Source organism: Populus trichocarpa, chromosome 6 (assembly GCF_000002775.5).
Source record: "Populus trichocarpa isolate Nisqually-1 chromosome 6, P.trichocarpa_v4.1, whole genome shotgun sequence".
NCBI classification, from domain to species: domain Eukaryota; kingdom Viridiplantae; phylum Streptophyta; class Magnoliopsida; order Malpighiales; family Salicaceae; genus Populus; species Populus trichocarpa.
Genome location: NC_037290.2, coordinates 20477956 through 20493017, shown reverse-complemented (window position 1 = coordinate 20493017; position 15062 = coordinate 20477956). Strand labels below are relative to the sequence as shown.

The 15062-nt window shown below is 35.1% G+C and overlaps 2 protein-coding genes and 1 long non-coding RNA gene across 4 annotated transcripts; 1 reads left to right on the top strand and 2 right to left on the bottom strand.

Annotated features, from left to right (window-relative positions):
• Positions 1–826: 826 nt before the first annotated feature.
• LOC18100597 (serine/arginine-rich SC35-like splicing factor SCL33) lies at positions 827–3557 on the top strand. The gene is made up of 6 exons (XM_006381859.3): positions 827–993; positions 1237–1404; positions 1784–1861; positions 2472–2636; positions 2988–3098; positions 3220–3557. Exons 2-6 carry the CDS (start codon positions 1256–1258, stop codon positions 3353–3355), a joined length of 639 nt encoding a protein of 212 aa, XP_006381921.3. The 5' UTR covers positions 827–993; positions 1237–1255; the 3' UTR covers positions 3356–3557.
• Positions 3558–4248: 691 nt separating this feature from the next.
• Positions 4249–7151, bottom strand: LOC112328043 (uncharacterized). Of its 2 annotated transcripts, XR_008059506.1 has the most exons (3): positions 5764–7131; positions 5551–5585; positions 4249–5157 (listed from the first exon to the last, which is right to left on the bottom strand). It is a non-coding gene; the product is annotated as an uncharacterized LOC112328043 (long non-coding RNA). The 2 variants fall into 2 exon arrangements; XR_002982672.2 differs by having other exon boundaries at positions 4249–5585; positions 5764–7151.
• Positions 7152–8556: 1405 nt separating this feature from the next.
• LOC7455621 (F-box/kelch-repeat protein At1g15670) lies at positions 8557–9861 on the bottom strand. The gene has a single exon (XM_002309246.3). It carries the CDS (start codon positions 9778–9780, stop codon positions 8767–8769), a length of 1014 nt encoding a protein of 337 aa, XP_002309282.1. The 5' UTR covers positions 9781–9861; the 3' UTR covers positions 8557–8766.
• Between the last annotated feature and the right edge of the window lie 5201 nt (positions 9862–15062).

Sequence of the window (15062 nt, the reverse complement as noted above, 5' to 3'; positions counted from 1 at the left end):
ATATTTTATTTTGAATTATTTTTATTTTTTCTTTTAGTTTCTTTTCTTAAAATTTGATTTGATTTGATTTTTATATTAACTTTGATTATTATTATTTGAATTCTTATTTACTTTTCTCTTATTATTTTCTTAAATGAAGTTCTATATCCATTATATTTGATCCTTAGTTTTTTTTATTGCTATTTATTTTATTTGAAATGATTTATGAAATTGAATTTTTTAATCTCATCATCTTTTAATTTTTTTAATTTGTTAGATTTGGTCTCTATTTTTTTGATTGTTATTTATTTTTTTGAAATAATTTATAAAATTAAATTTTTTTTCTTTAATTTTATCATCCTTTAATTTTTTATTTGTCATATTTAGTTCCTATTTTTTTTATTAAACTTGAATAAAAATTTCATGATATAGCTAAATACTGAAAAATATTTTTAAATTTATATTTTATGAAACTACCAGCACATCAAAAAAATAATTTATTTTTTAAAATTCACTTTTTATAAAAACTATTTTCTAAATAAAAATTCCTTTCAGGAAACAAACTTATAAGTATAACAAGTTGCCTTGAAAATAACGTGGAAAAATGAAAAGAAATGTATGGTTGTACAAAGCTGTAGTAAAATTTGGGTCCCGGCCGTGTTGGATGGATTTAGATTGTTACTGATGGACTGAGATGTTTTTTGTACGATTTAAATTAATGGGCCACGTATTGGGCCGAATGAGGCCTTACATACACGATGCCGAAAGGAATACACATAGCGAGAGAGAATCAGGATTGTTAATTATTGAACTGAAGAGTATTAACGGCTAGATTGTGGAAACCTCTTGAGGACTCACAGCACTACGATGCATGCTAACATAGGCAACTAGACAAGAAGGTTCTCGAGTCTTGAAGGGGCCCATTATAGCTGTTTCGCTTTCCCTCGAAGCTTTCTTTAGTTTTCTTTCTTGCAGAAACCTCTGGAAAGAGAAGCCATACAGACATCGATCCAGGTAATTCTCTCTCTTTCTCTGCATTTTACCCTCTTGATTTTTCAAACATTCTTTCATTTTTTATTGTTATAGTCTAATTTGATTAGAAATTGTGAGAGATAAAGGAAAAGTTCGAAACTTTTTTTTTCCTTTTTTTTAATTATTTAATTGGATATTTAAAACTGTTGTTTGTCTTGTCTTTTGTCTTTTGATTTATTGTTTTTTAGTGGTTCTAAAATGGGTTTTTCTCTTTGATTGTTGCAGGCTGTGATATTTGTTGAAAATGAGGGGAAGAAGCTACGATTACAGTCCCTCACCCCCAAGGGGTTATGGGAGGAGACATAGGAATCCTAGCCCTAGGGGTCGGGATGGAGGTCGTGGTAGGGATCTTCCTACTAGTCTCTTGGTCCGCAATCTCCGTCATGATTGCAGGTTTGGCTTTTCTCTTTTCTTCCCTGCCATTTGAATGTCTGTTTTTGGTGCTCATGTATACATCTGTTGCTTTATGTGAATTTCCCCCGCATATATGCTTCTACTCTTCTTCTTTTTTTTTTGTCTGTAAATGTCTTCAATTATATGCATGTTATTATATCCTTGATCTCACTTTGGATAAGATGCAAATAAAAGGTATACTGCCTTCAAATCTGTAGTAGCTGAAGCCACGATTTTAATCCACAGCTATATTGTGTTGTTCCAAAAAAACGAAGACAAAGTGGAGCTAATTCAACAATTTATGGTTATTATAGGTTCTTCAAAATTTACGCCAACAAAATGTGTGAGCTGATTCTTTTTCTTGTTTCCTGTTTTGCAGGCCTGAAGATCTTCGTGGACTTTTTGGACGGTTTGGTCAGCTAAAGGACATTTACTTGCCCCGAGACTATTATACTGGGTAAGATGAACTTCTTTTCACTTAGGGCTGTAATAGCTTCAAGCAAGAAACATATAGTGATTCCAATGAGCACATATGTTTAATTTTTTCAATCTGTGTGTTCAATTTGGTTAGCATGTCTGATCCTCATGAATCTCAAAACTATCTAGTGTGGGATTTTTTCTTGTTATGTGCCATTGGTTTATGGGAATTTGGTTGTTTTTATTGAAAGCGTTGAAGAAACAAATGAAGTAATTAGAGTGAAGACAAGAATGAAGTAGTAAGAGTGAAGACTAGAATGAAGTAATAAGACTGTATTGAAGACACCATTCAGGTAATAAGAGTACTGTACACCTTGATGTACATGAAGGTTGAGGGGAAGGTGGGTTTGAATACATTCTGAAGAAGTTCCAAGTGTTGAAGAATATCAACTCAATTTAAAATTTGGCTTCTACAAGGTTAGCAGCCACATAATCATTTTATTTCAATGGCACAAGTGTCAGCAAGTGCTTATCATGATCTTCCACGTAACTCCTGGACTCTGGATCCTGTCATTTGACAGTCAGGACACATGTTAATGTTCATTTGTCTATGCTCACTTTGTTGTGTCATTGTTATGCATTTGTTGCAGGGAGCCACGTGGCTTTGGATTTGTCCAATATTTAGAATCAGCTGATGCTGCAGATGCTAAGCACCATTTGGATGGTGAAATTCTTCTTGGCCAGGAACTGACAGTTGTTTTTGCCGAGGAAAATAGGAAGAAGCCTGCAGAAATGAGGCAAAGAGATCGTGTGAGGTAACTGTGGTTATTTATATTAATCTGAATTCATTGAATATTGATGCATTGTATGGAAAATTGGACCTAAACTTTTGTTCATGTGTTCTGTTACAAGAGATGATGTTTATAGATTTTTTTTTTATGTCAGTGGATTTTTTATACCTTGTATGGTTGCTGTTGTTTGAACACTAACCACTGTTTTTAGGTTGCCCGCATTTGGGGGCACATAAAGTGCTTATTTTAATCCTTTTTAAAACTGAAACAAAAAAAAAAAGAACCAAGGGTTCTGATTGTTTGTGGTGCTGTAAATTTTGATGACTGCAAAGCTAGGATTTGAGCTGTTTATTTGAATAAAATTGATGTTGTCAGGGGTGGTCGGTACTATGACCAAAGGCGCTCTCCATCGCCGCTCTATGGACGGAGTTACTCTCATAGTCCTGTCTATTATTCTCCTTCCCCCAGGAGAAGACATTATTCAAGGTCTGCTGCCACTTCTCTTTATCAATTTACTTTAATTAAGTTGGACCTTTTGTGTTTTCCTGTAAAGTTTGACAGGTTTGGAAAAGCAGTATGTTCTAATACATCTTCGATTACCATCCAGATCAATTTCTCCTAGAGATAGGAGCCCCTACTCAAGGTCCCCACATGGTTCAAGGAGCTACAGCAGGAGCCCAGTTAGGAGTTGGTCTCCTTATGGTTCAAGGAGCAGGAGCCGGAGCCTAGAGGACTCCAGGTGATTAGTAGTAACATTGTACGCTGTGAAGGCCTACCGTGAGTTAATAGTGGAGATTAATGATGTATCATCATGAGCTGATTGTGGGTCAATTAGATAGTATGATGTTTAGAGGATGTGTCGTGTTAATTCAGTTCTTGCACTGTTTACTGCTGATGGTTTATGAATATGAGATGTGGTATGCCAAAGCTTTTATGATTTGTCTATTCTCAAGTCTGCAGACGAATCATCTAAACATCAGCATGATTCATCAATAAACTTGTGAATATGTACCATAACATCTAATCATCTTAACACAGGCATCCAAGATTATTAGATGTGTTAATGTATTTTAACACGGTGGAACTACCAAGGTAATCAAAACATGATTATGAGCGCATTACAATAACTACTCCAGGTGAAAAGGTTATGGTTTGGCAGAACTAATTTATAATTTCAAGGGAAATGGTCTTGCATCTTATCAATTGTGGCAAGTTTGAATCTATTAGGGTATTTTAGGAATCAAAGGACGGTTTTGTGGCACTTATGCAAAGACTATTTTAGGTGTAAAGGGCTAGTTTTGAAATTTGCAAAGATTTTTGTCACATTTTGAATGATTTTCATACTTTACAGTAACTTGCTGCAATTGTCCAATCATTTCTCTGTATAAATTTAACCTTCACTCTTGTGGGTGTTTCATGTGATGGAAGCACTTGTTGGTTAAAGAAAAATCAGAAGCACTTGAAAATGTTGTGTGGAGTAGCATCTCTCTTGTCAAAGTAAAGTGTAGAACTAGTTGCAAGGTTACTATATATAGCTGTGGTTGGTGCCGATGCTAAATACTGATCAATGCATCATGCATCTCTGTTTGATATTTGCAAGGCTTCAAGACCTAGAAAATAACTGAGAGAACCCGAGTTTTTGGTAGCAAACTCATAGTGGAGTTTATGAGTAAAACTATTAAGAAGAGATAAGTCGTTCTCAGTAATAATAATACCATCAACATAAAAAGTAAATAAATAATTGCAGAGTGCTTATGAAAAACAAATAGAGATGTGTCAGCATGGCCACAAGTAAACCCAAGTTGAAGAAGAAAAGAACGGCAATGCTGAAACTAGGCACGAGGCACAAGGAGCCTGCTTGAAACCATGTAGCTTACTTCAATTGGCAAACATAATTAAGGAAACGATGATCAATGTAGCTAGGAGATTGCCCCATATAGATATTTTCACTAAAAATGCTATTGAGAAAAGCATTTTTGATGTTGGATTGGTCAAGGGGCCACTGGTTGGTCAGAGAAAGGACAACAAAAACAATAATAGCCTTAATAATAAGGCTAAAAGTATCAGTATAGTCAAGACCAGGGATCTCAGTGTAACCCTTGGCAACAAGACGAGTCTTGAGTCTCTCGATAGAGCCATCAGAAAAATATTTGGTTCAAAACATCCATTTGGAGCCCCCAATGTTGGTGTTGGCAGGGCAAGGGACCAAAACCCAGGTGCGGTTATGCTACAGATCTCGAACTTCTTCATTCATGGTGGCAAGCCAGGCAAGATTCTTAGCAGTAGATTTGAAGCCCTTAAGCTTAGCAGAGGCAAGAAATGTCGAAAGAAGGCCAGTGGAGCTGAAGACACCAAGATTGCGGGGTGGCGACTCTTAAAATTCCAGCCTTAGCACGTGTGAGCATGGGATGAGAACTGATCAGATTGGAGGTGATAGAAATAGGAGGGACCGTCTGTGCCACAACAGGACCCGACAGTGCCACAACAGGACCCGACAGTGCCATGGGAGAAAGTGGACCAGAGACCGAAGTGGGCGAAGAGGGACCTGGAACAGAACCAAAATCATATTTGAATTGTAAGGGATAAAGCCAACTAAAGCGAGAATAATTGTCAATGACGAGAACATAATACGTAGAGACAGAATTTGATTTGACGGGGGAGGAACCCCAAATATCGTAATGAACAATGGAGAAGGACCTACGTTCATTACATGGAGATGACAAGCGATGGTTTTTCACAAGTAGGAGCAGCATAAATGAGGAGAAGCTTGTAAAGAGGTAAAAGATAAAGATTGCATTTTTTTATTTGAAGAATAAATAACATAATTAATTACATGTCCAATGCGAGTATGCCATAAATCATAGGAAGCATGTTATTGTTTATTTTTTAGAACGGAAATAAAGGCCAAGTTGCCACGCCCTAGCACATTCCATCTTACCGGTTGCTACCACCCTTCCTTCTTGTTTGACGATTCTGAATAAAAAAACGATTATTAATAAAAGTAACAACCACTGGAAAATCAGATGTTAATTTACTAATGGAAAGTAAATCTTTGGTGAGATGTATAAATGAAGATTAGGAGTAGGGAAAAGGCAACCAGTATGTGTGATAGTTAAAGATGCACCATTTCCCACAATTACAGAGTCCTTACCAACATATGGCATGGGTAGATCCAAAGAGGGAGCATTAGACACATGTGAGCTTAAGCTCTAGTGTCTAAAAACCAATCAGAGGTCGGAGGGTCATTGAGAGAACAAGACCCAGTGAATGCTTCAGCAAGATGGGCAGCAGAGTCACCACGGTTGTAGCGCTGGGGGGACTGATCAGCGTAGTGACCTTCATCACGATCGATAGATTTGACAGCGAGGAAGACGACCAGGAGAGAAGTTAGTGCGGCCATTGCAGGAGGATTGGCCAGGGTTAAAGCGGGAAGGATTCCGCTGGTTTGGGCTGTTGGACACGCGGGGAATGGCTGTGAAGGCAGCAGAAGGAGGTGCTGTAGGCTTAAGGGACCTCTGAAAAATCTCAAAACTTTCAGCTTTGGAAACAAGATCAGCAAATATGGGCAAGTGAGTGAGTGTAATCTAGTTAGAGGAGAAACTGGAGAAATCGCACCGAGGCCACAGAGGAACCAGTGCACTTTGTTCGTGTCATCGATCAACTGGACGACCAATGGCATGAAACTGATCGTAGAGGCTTTTGAAGGCACGAGCAAAGTTAGTCACGGGTCTGGAACCTCTTTTCATTAACTGGAGTTCATCTTTGAGATGAATCTCAGGGGCCTTGGACCGATGATTGAAAGCAGTCTCTAAGGCAAGCCAGACCTCTCGTGTAGTAGAGAGGCCAACAATTTCAGCAAAAGATTCTTCAGTGAGAGAAGAGAAGAAGACAAAGGAGACGTTGGTCGGCAGCCCTCCACGCCAGGTATTTGTCATTTGGTGTCTGAAAAGTAGCAGGGTTAAATTTTGAAGGTAGGACAATGGAACCATCAATATGACCACTAAGATATTGGCTTTCAATGAGGGGAAGAATCTGACCATGCCATATAAGATAATTTGTGGAGGGTGATCATTTGAACAATAGTATTGAAAGGGAGAAGATTGGAAGAGCCTTCGGTGGCCATGGGAAAAAAAAGAGAGACAGGATCGGAGAAGGAAACCGTTGATATGGGCGTGTGATCCTCAACACTTGATAGGGTATTGAAGATATAAAATAAGAATTATAGGCGGTGCGTTGTAATGCGCGGAGGTCTGGAACTTGCATGGGAACTGGGTTTTCGTCGTGGTGCTAGAGGCGGTGCTTCATCCACTGCTCTTGACAGCTAGTTTAGAAAAGTCTTGGCTCTCGCGAATATTTGGGGATCTTCTGTCTTTTCAGAACCCAACCATTGACTTGTTGAAAACAGCTCCTTCGTCTACCTTCCATCTTAGTGCCAGGATTTTAGGAAGAATGATTTCATTCGACTAAATTACTCCTTGTACTATAGTTTTGAAGCCCGGCCCGACCAGCAGGTCGTCCGGGACCCGGTCGATCCCGGACTGGAACCGGGCCAGGTTGATGTAAAAATAGAAAAAGTCATTACCCGATGTGACCCGGCAACTCGGTTGACCCGGCAAAACCCGGTCAAAAACCAGGTTGCAACTTGTTGATTTTTGTTTTTTTTGCAAAAACAACGCCGTTTTGAATTTTTTTAAAATAGGAATTGACTCAGCTGGCCCAGTGACCCGGTCAAAACCCAAAACCCGGGCCTTGGATCAGGCTGGTTTTAAAAACTATGCTTTGTACATGACACTATTCATTAGATTCTTTTTTCTTTCTATTTCAAATTTATCATTCAATATAATAAGTTTAACTTTATTTTTTTTTTAATTTATTTTTTATGAAATTATCTCAATTTCATTACCTGAACTACAAGATTGACGAGTTAACTCGATTGATTGAATTTTTTTTTCCTTTTTTCTAATCTAAGTTTCACCTTTTAATATTAAATTAATTAATAATTAAATTTTTTGATTTGTTTTGGTTTAAGGATATCTCATTTTTATGATTCTAGTTATGGATTTGACAGATTAATCCGGGTTGAATCGAGTTGTTTTTTTATCCTTTTTTAATCAATTATTTTTTTAATTTCATTTTTCAATACTAGAATAATTGACAATTGAACTTTATAGTTTATTTTAACTAATTTTTTATTAGGTTATCTTGATTTCATAACCCGAGTCACAGATTTATCAAATCAATCCGGATTGATTCAGTTCATCTTTTTTTAATTAGTTTTTTCACCCTCAACATTAGATTTATTAGAAATCAAACTTTAAAATTTATTTTTTATGAAATTATCATAATTCATAACTTGACATACAGATTGATAAGTTAATTCGAATTGATTCAATATATTATCATCTCGATATTTATATAAAAAATATCACCTTAAATTCAGATAGATTTTTTACCAAAAACAATTAGCAATCCTTAAATACTTTTTTTATACTAAAATCTTTTTTTGATCGGACTTGAAATATATCAGGGAGTACCAACTAAGAAAAAAAATTAAGGATAAGCACAATCAAATGGATAAGCACAATCAAGTTGGATGATGTGCGACGTCAAGGTTGATTTCGATTGGCGTGATATAATATAATAGAAAAAATAAAAACATGTTTTGAAGAAGTAAAGAAAAAAGCGACAAAATGAATTCTTATTCAGGAAATCCAGGGAACTTGTCCCTTTCATCTCCTGCTATCCCTTAGTTTTGGATCAATTAGATTTGTTTTTAGACTGGCTCTGTGTAGTTCAGTTGTTCTTTGTATTTGCTTGGGCTTTCCCTTTTAACCCCGGTTTTTTTTTTTTAAAAAAAAATGGTATAGGTCAGTGTAATTGTATAATATCTTTGAAAAAAATAGTAAAAAATACACACAAACATATTAAAATAACCCAAAAAAACTAATTAAAAAAATCAAAATACTTGAAAACAGGAAAATAAAAAAGCATACACTGAGTCAAGTAGATCAAAATAGCAATCAAAACTCGCCATGCAAATAGTAAAGTTGCAGACACACACTTCTGTTTTTACTGTTTTTTACAGAGATCCAAACGTGTAAAAGACTCATTTCCTCTCCACTCAATTTGACTTGTGTGCTATTTCTGACACTATCTATATCTCCACACAGCAGCCAGATTGAACAAATCCACAAAATTCACCTGTTACATTTAACTTCTCCCATTTACCATTTTGTCCATCCACAAGAAAGAACCCTTGTGGCCCGCCTTCATGAGCTGATCCGGACACAAATGTCTTTTCACCTAGATGGACGCTACTTGCCCCGACTTTCAACGCCGAATCAGACTCGGCCCAGCTGAACAGTTTCTCATCGCTGCCCACTCCGAGAGAGGACCTTGGGCACTGGCTCGCTTTCCACGCGTCCTCAACTCGCTTCCACTTGCTCGCTCCGAGTTCAATCGACTCGGCGCTTCCCTCAAACCCGCCTTGACTGTCAGTTCTGTATCCACTAACGACCCAGAACTCGGACCCAATCACAACTCCCTCGCACTCGTCTCGCTCCTGGCTCATCTGAGGTAACTCAGCCCACTCGTCCTGAATCACATCATACACCCAGGCTGTTTTCAACGCGTTCTTGTTCTCGTCATGGCCACCAGCGATTATAATCCGGCCGTTCAACTCACCTACAGCGAAAAAAGAACGATTTTCTGGCATGTCCTTGCCTCGCCTCCATTGACGGGTGGTGAACTCGTAAACAAAGACTTGACTCAGAGGCTCGTACTTCACCGGGTCCCATCCTCCCAAGAGGACGAGCTTGCCCTCCGAGCTTGTGACTTGGCAGAACAAAGGAAGCCCGTCTGGGTACGCCGGAACCGGGTCGACCCGGTCCCACGACCCATTAACAGAGTCAAATATAGAAACTCCATATTTGGGGGGTCCAATCGGTTTGGGTTGGCTCGAACCGTTCTGGTCCGGGATAGCTTGGATTAAGCAAGCAGCTTTGTGGGTAAGCCCGTTCTGCTTTCTCTGATAGTAAAAATCTCTGCTTTGAAGAACGGGACGCCAGCGTTTGCAAACTTGGGACGCGACTCGGTGAGTAGTGTAGTGAAGGCGAAAGAGGCATTCGAGGGCTATTTCGTCGGGCAGACTTGGTATTAACTCGGTCATCTTTTTTAGATAGTGAAGTGGTCTCTCTCTCCTCTTTCTTTCCTAAGTTTCTCTCTTCTTTCAAGAAAGGTATGTGGAGACTGGTTCTCTGCTTGATATTTATAGAAGAAGTTGAAGTAAAACAAAATATGTCTATTCTCGGACATGATGGTTGATTAGCCTAATAAACAAACTAATCTGTCCCGTTAAATTACTATCATAACAATAACAGCGGTTACAACTGGTGTAATTATTTAAAAATATAATCGTGATTATTTTTTAATTGATTAGACTAATAAATAAACTAACCTGTCCCGGTAAATTACTATGATAACAATAACAGCGGTGGCAACTGGTGTGACTGTTTAAAAATATAATTACAGTTTTTTTATTTAAAAATGTATTAAAATAATATTTTTTATTTTTTAAAAATTATTTTTATATCAGTACGTTAAATTAAATTAAAAATATATTAATTTAAAATAAAAAAAATTCAATTTTTTTAAAACATATTAAAAACAAACATTACTGATTTATCTTGATATTTGGTATTATTGGCTTTGACTATCTCTGTGGGCCATGCCCAATCGACCACATGATCGAAACTGTTACTGTATCCTGTGAATCCGAGGTTAACGACTCCTGTACTGTATGTGTTTGCCGAAGGGGCATTCTACTCTCTCTATCCACTTGAGATATGAATGTGAGATGTATCCATTGAATTTGAATGGTATTTGCCGGTCAAGTTGGCGCCAATGTCGAGCAAAAGCAATATCATTCCACTTGAATTTGGAAATTTGACGAAATATCCATCACCGAGTAACTGCCTCCACTGAATGATTTGTGTGTGATAGTGACGGTGCATGAACCAGCTGAAATGTTGATATACATTATGAGATGGATTTAACTACTAATTAAAAGAAACTAAAAGGATTCTGATTTTACCGTACATTTATTTCTGGTTCATTCTATCACAGATTATTAAAATTACAATGATGATTTTTTTAAAAAAATTTATTTTGGTTTTTAATTTTCCTTTTGTTTTGGACAGTTAAGCTCTTTTACGTCTATATTAATAGCCAATCTTTTTGTTTAAGAGCAGGTGAAATAGAAAAATAAAGAATCAAAATAAAAAACACGAACACACTAGAGGGATTTCATAAAATTTAGTTTAGTCTTCTATCTTTTTAACTTAATAAGCGATTAGTCATTAGATTTTCTAAATTTAAATTTCATACCAAACTTAATTTTCATTATTTTCAGTTTTTTTTAAAAAATTTTTGGAGAGAAAGCTTAACATATTTCAGTGTGGAGAGATATATCTTGTCATTAACATATTTTTTGACAATCAAAATAGTTAAAATTGGTGTCAACGGATTCCAATAGGTGAGGGGAGTCTTATGATGGTTGTTATAAGCCTCAATATAGCCTAAAAACCATATATAAGTCGAGGATGATATATTTTTTTTGGTTTGATTTTGTGGTTTGGACTGTTTTTTGGATTTGATAAGGTGGTTTCTTGGTGTTTCAAGGGTGTTTGTGAGGTGTTTTTTGATTGAAATGGATTGAAAATTGGGTTTCTTGGGTAAAAAAAAACTCATAGCCTTGATTTTCTAGCCATCACTGTGGTGGATGGAATCTGGGTTGTTGTCTACCACAACTTGCGACGTATTGTCTGCTTATTCCTTTTTTTTTTCCCCTAAAAAAAAGGGTTGTCCATCCCTTTAAATAAAAAAAAAATTAGCAACCTAGATGCGCAAACTTTGCCTTAAAGTCTACATGTCTGGGCCTTTTCTTTCAAAGGCTTAGGGCACTGGGCCATTGGGCCGCGCTATTAGGCTCTGTTTCAGCATTTTTTTTAATATATATATTTTGAGGTTAGATATAAATTTATATATATAAAAAATAAACCCAATTAAGTCTATCATCTAAATCACAACTTCAACGAGTTAAGCCACATCACCCGAGCTATTTTTTTCTTTTTATGTATTTTTTGTCCCTTAATTTAAAGAAAATGCAATTTCTTCCTTCGTTATTGATGAATTATTTTATTATTTAACTTAAAACTAAAAAAAATAATATAATTTCATCTTTTATTATCAATAATTTGTCTTTGCTATATCAGTCTCATATGCCTGTCATTTTTTTTTCCTTTTAAGAAAAAAGTTTCATGCAAAAACATTGACAATCATTTTATTGTCATAAAAATATATTAAATGAAAAATAATCTATGGGATAAAAAAATATTGAATTCAATGGCGTACATGACTTTTGTTGCAAGTCTAATTAGTTCACACAAATTCACATGATGTTTTGTGTAAGGCCCGAACCACTCCCCCTTGCAGAATATTGTCCGCCATGACTCAGCCCAATCTGGCTTCCACGCTTCATGGTTTTGTTTCTGGCAGCCCACAGGCCCCAAAACGCGTCCTATAAGGTTCGGTACCTATTGCTTTAATATGCCTTGGCTCTGGACACTCTTCTCTTGATGTGGGATGTTATAATCCACCTTAAAATGAGTCGTCCTCGACTCTAATATCATATGTAAAGCTCAGCTCACTCCCCCTTGCAAAATATTGTCTGCTATAACTTAGCTCAACCCGGCTTTCACACCTCACGATTTTGTTCCTGGCAGTTCACAGGTCCCAAAACGCGTCCTCTAAGGTTAGGTACCAACTGTCTTAATATGTCTTGACTCTGGATACTCTTCTCTCGATGTGGGATGTTACATTTTGTTTTTAATTGAGTGTTGTTTTTTACTAGTTTAGTTCTTGAACATTGAGTTAATTGGAGACTTAAAGCTTTCTAGGTTGTTTTTTTTTTCAAGATTATCTCCACGAGTTTTGCATGTCAACTCGGATTGACCCAGTTTATTTTCAATTCATTAAAATCTTTTTTTTTAGAAGCACATTAACAATATCTGGACTTTGTTTTGCGCTTAAAAAAAATATTTACTCCACCTATCATGTTTTTTTTTTCCTTTTAAGAAAAATGTTTCATGCAAAAAAAAAATGACAAGCATTTTATTATCATATAAATCTATTAAATGAAAAATAATCTATGAGATAAAAAAAATATATTGAATTCGATGGCATGCAAGACTTGCGTCGCAAGTCTGGTTAGTTCACTTGAATTCATATGATGTTTTGTTTTTTAATTGAATGTTGTTTTTTAGTAGTTTCATCCTTGAACATTGACTTAATTAGAGACTTAGCTTTCTAGTTTGTTTGTTTTTTTCAAGATTATGTCAACAAGTTTTACATATTAACCTGGGTTAACCCAAGTAGATCTAATGTGTTTTCGTCTCAATACTAGATAAATATTGTTCACTTTACAATTGATTTTCAATTCATCGTTAAAATCTATTTCATTTCCTAAGAAGCGTGTTAACAATACCTAGACTTTTTTGGCACTTCAAAAAAAATATTTACTCCGACTCGCGGCGTAACACATACCAATAGGCTAGACATATTAGGGTTATCCCGATCTCATGTGCCAGGTCACGAGCTTCACGTGTTAGCCCAGCTTTGCCCAGGACAATATTGTTTTAAAATTTATTGCCTCATTTTTTTTATCATATTATTAGATTAATTAAGATTTAACCTGGTTATCACATTTATCTTTCTTCTTTTAAAAACATAATCGTCCCCTGAACTTATTTTTTTGTTAATGTTTTTTTTATCCAACCCATGGCATCGTGCGAGCCAAAAATCTAGTTTTACCATATAAGCGTCTACATTAAATTTTATTTCTTACATTATTGCTTTGTCACTTTGGATTCATTCAACAAAGAATGAAGAATCTTACCTAAGAATAAAATCTTCAATAGCTTACCTAAGAATAAATGAAGGAAGAATCTTAATCTTAATATATGAAAATATCTTAAACATTAAAAAATATAATTTCCTTTATTATTTTTTCTAGTAAATAAGGTGGAAGCATGGCTAGGATGTTGTATATACTAAAAATAAATAATCATTTATTATTTGATTAAGAATAATAGTTATGCACTTTATAAATTAGCAAAGAAATACAAAATTGATCATCGACCAGTGAAATCGATCATCAACCCATAAAGATAACTAAAATCGATCATCAACCGATGAAGTTTGAATTCACAATAATAATTTATCAATCGAGTCTTATTCAGAACAACAGTTTTTAACAGTTAAACTAGTGGATATCATAGTATAACCAGAAAACATACAACTATTAGAAGGATCTATGCAAATTGAGAATATGAGTTATACTAAAATTTAGATTTTAAAATCTTTATTTGTCATAAATAATTTATATATGATTATGATTTTAAGTCTATATTTAACTCCATCTTTGTAACATTATAAATAGGTTATCTAGTAGCTGAAATAATGATCAATCTCATATACACAATTACTTCTTATAATTAAGCTTTTTTGCAATTTATCTTTCATTTTCTTTTATAGCCTTTACAATTTTTATTTTCTTTCATTGTTTTTTTATGTTTTTTTTTTCTAAATTAGTTGATTTGCATTTTTCTTTTCTTTTTAATCTATTAAAGGCAAGCAGGGATCCTGCACTTGAGATTGCTACATGCCTCTCTCATGATTGAGTTTGTTATTAATTGTAGTTTCTTCTCATTGAAATGAAAAAACAAAAAACAAAAAATATATTGATTCATATTACCTGAGTGCTCAACAATCATCTCATACCATGAGGGAATATTATGCTAATATTATATAAAAAATTTTTTATCTAAAAAGACCACAACACAACACATCTATGTTAGGTTCGAAGCTTAAGGTTCTTTAAAAAAAAGCTACATTCATGTATGCGAACATAGACATATCACCAACTATTAGCTAAAGTATGTGAGATTCAAATTCTCAACTTTATAAGTAAGTGTTTTGTGAGGAGTTCACTTATTACTAGACTAACCCTCTATTGGCATTTCCTTTATTTAATATGGGATTGAATTGTTCTCCAAAAATATCATGAGAATCAATTTAGTTTTGTTTGTTTCTTAATTGATGACACAAGATGGATAAATTAATCTTTTTACAAGAACAAGTTTTAAGAATTTCCATAAACTACATGAGTATTTGTATATTATCAAAACTCTAAAAGGCGTAGCAAAACTATTATACACCCAGACATAAAAAAAAACTATTCATTGCTATAATAAAATTACTTTTTTGCCTTTCAATGAAAAAATTATACACCTTGGAATGGGGGGTAATTCAATCTTTTTTTCATGGCTCATTGGTTATTAAAGGATTGTGCAAGGTATATGCGTCTTTAAAAATTTCTAAATAGTAAAATGA

Bases quoted from the DNA above. Each gene is read 5' to 3' on its own strand.
- LOC18100597 (XM_006381859.3), top strand. From the start codon at position 1,256: ATGAGGGGAAGAAGCTACGATTACAGTCCCTCACCCCCAAGGGGTTAT. The intron at 1,405-1,783 runs GTTTGGCTTTTC...CCTGTTTTGCAG, and splicing joins AATCTCCGTCATGATTGCAG to GCCTGAAGATCTTCGTGGAC. The intron at 1,862-2,471 runs GTAAGATGAACT...CATTTGTTGCAG, and splicing joins CCCCGAGACTATTATACTGG to GGAGCCACGTGGCTTTGGAT.
- LOC7455621 (XM_002309246.3), bottom strand. From the start codon at position 9,780: ATGACCGAGTTAATACCAAGTCTGCCCGACGAAATAGCCCTCGAATGC.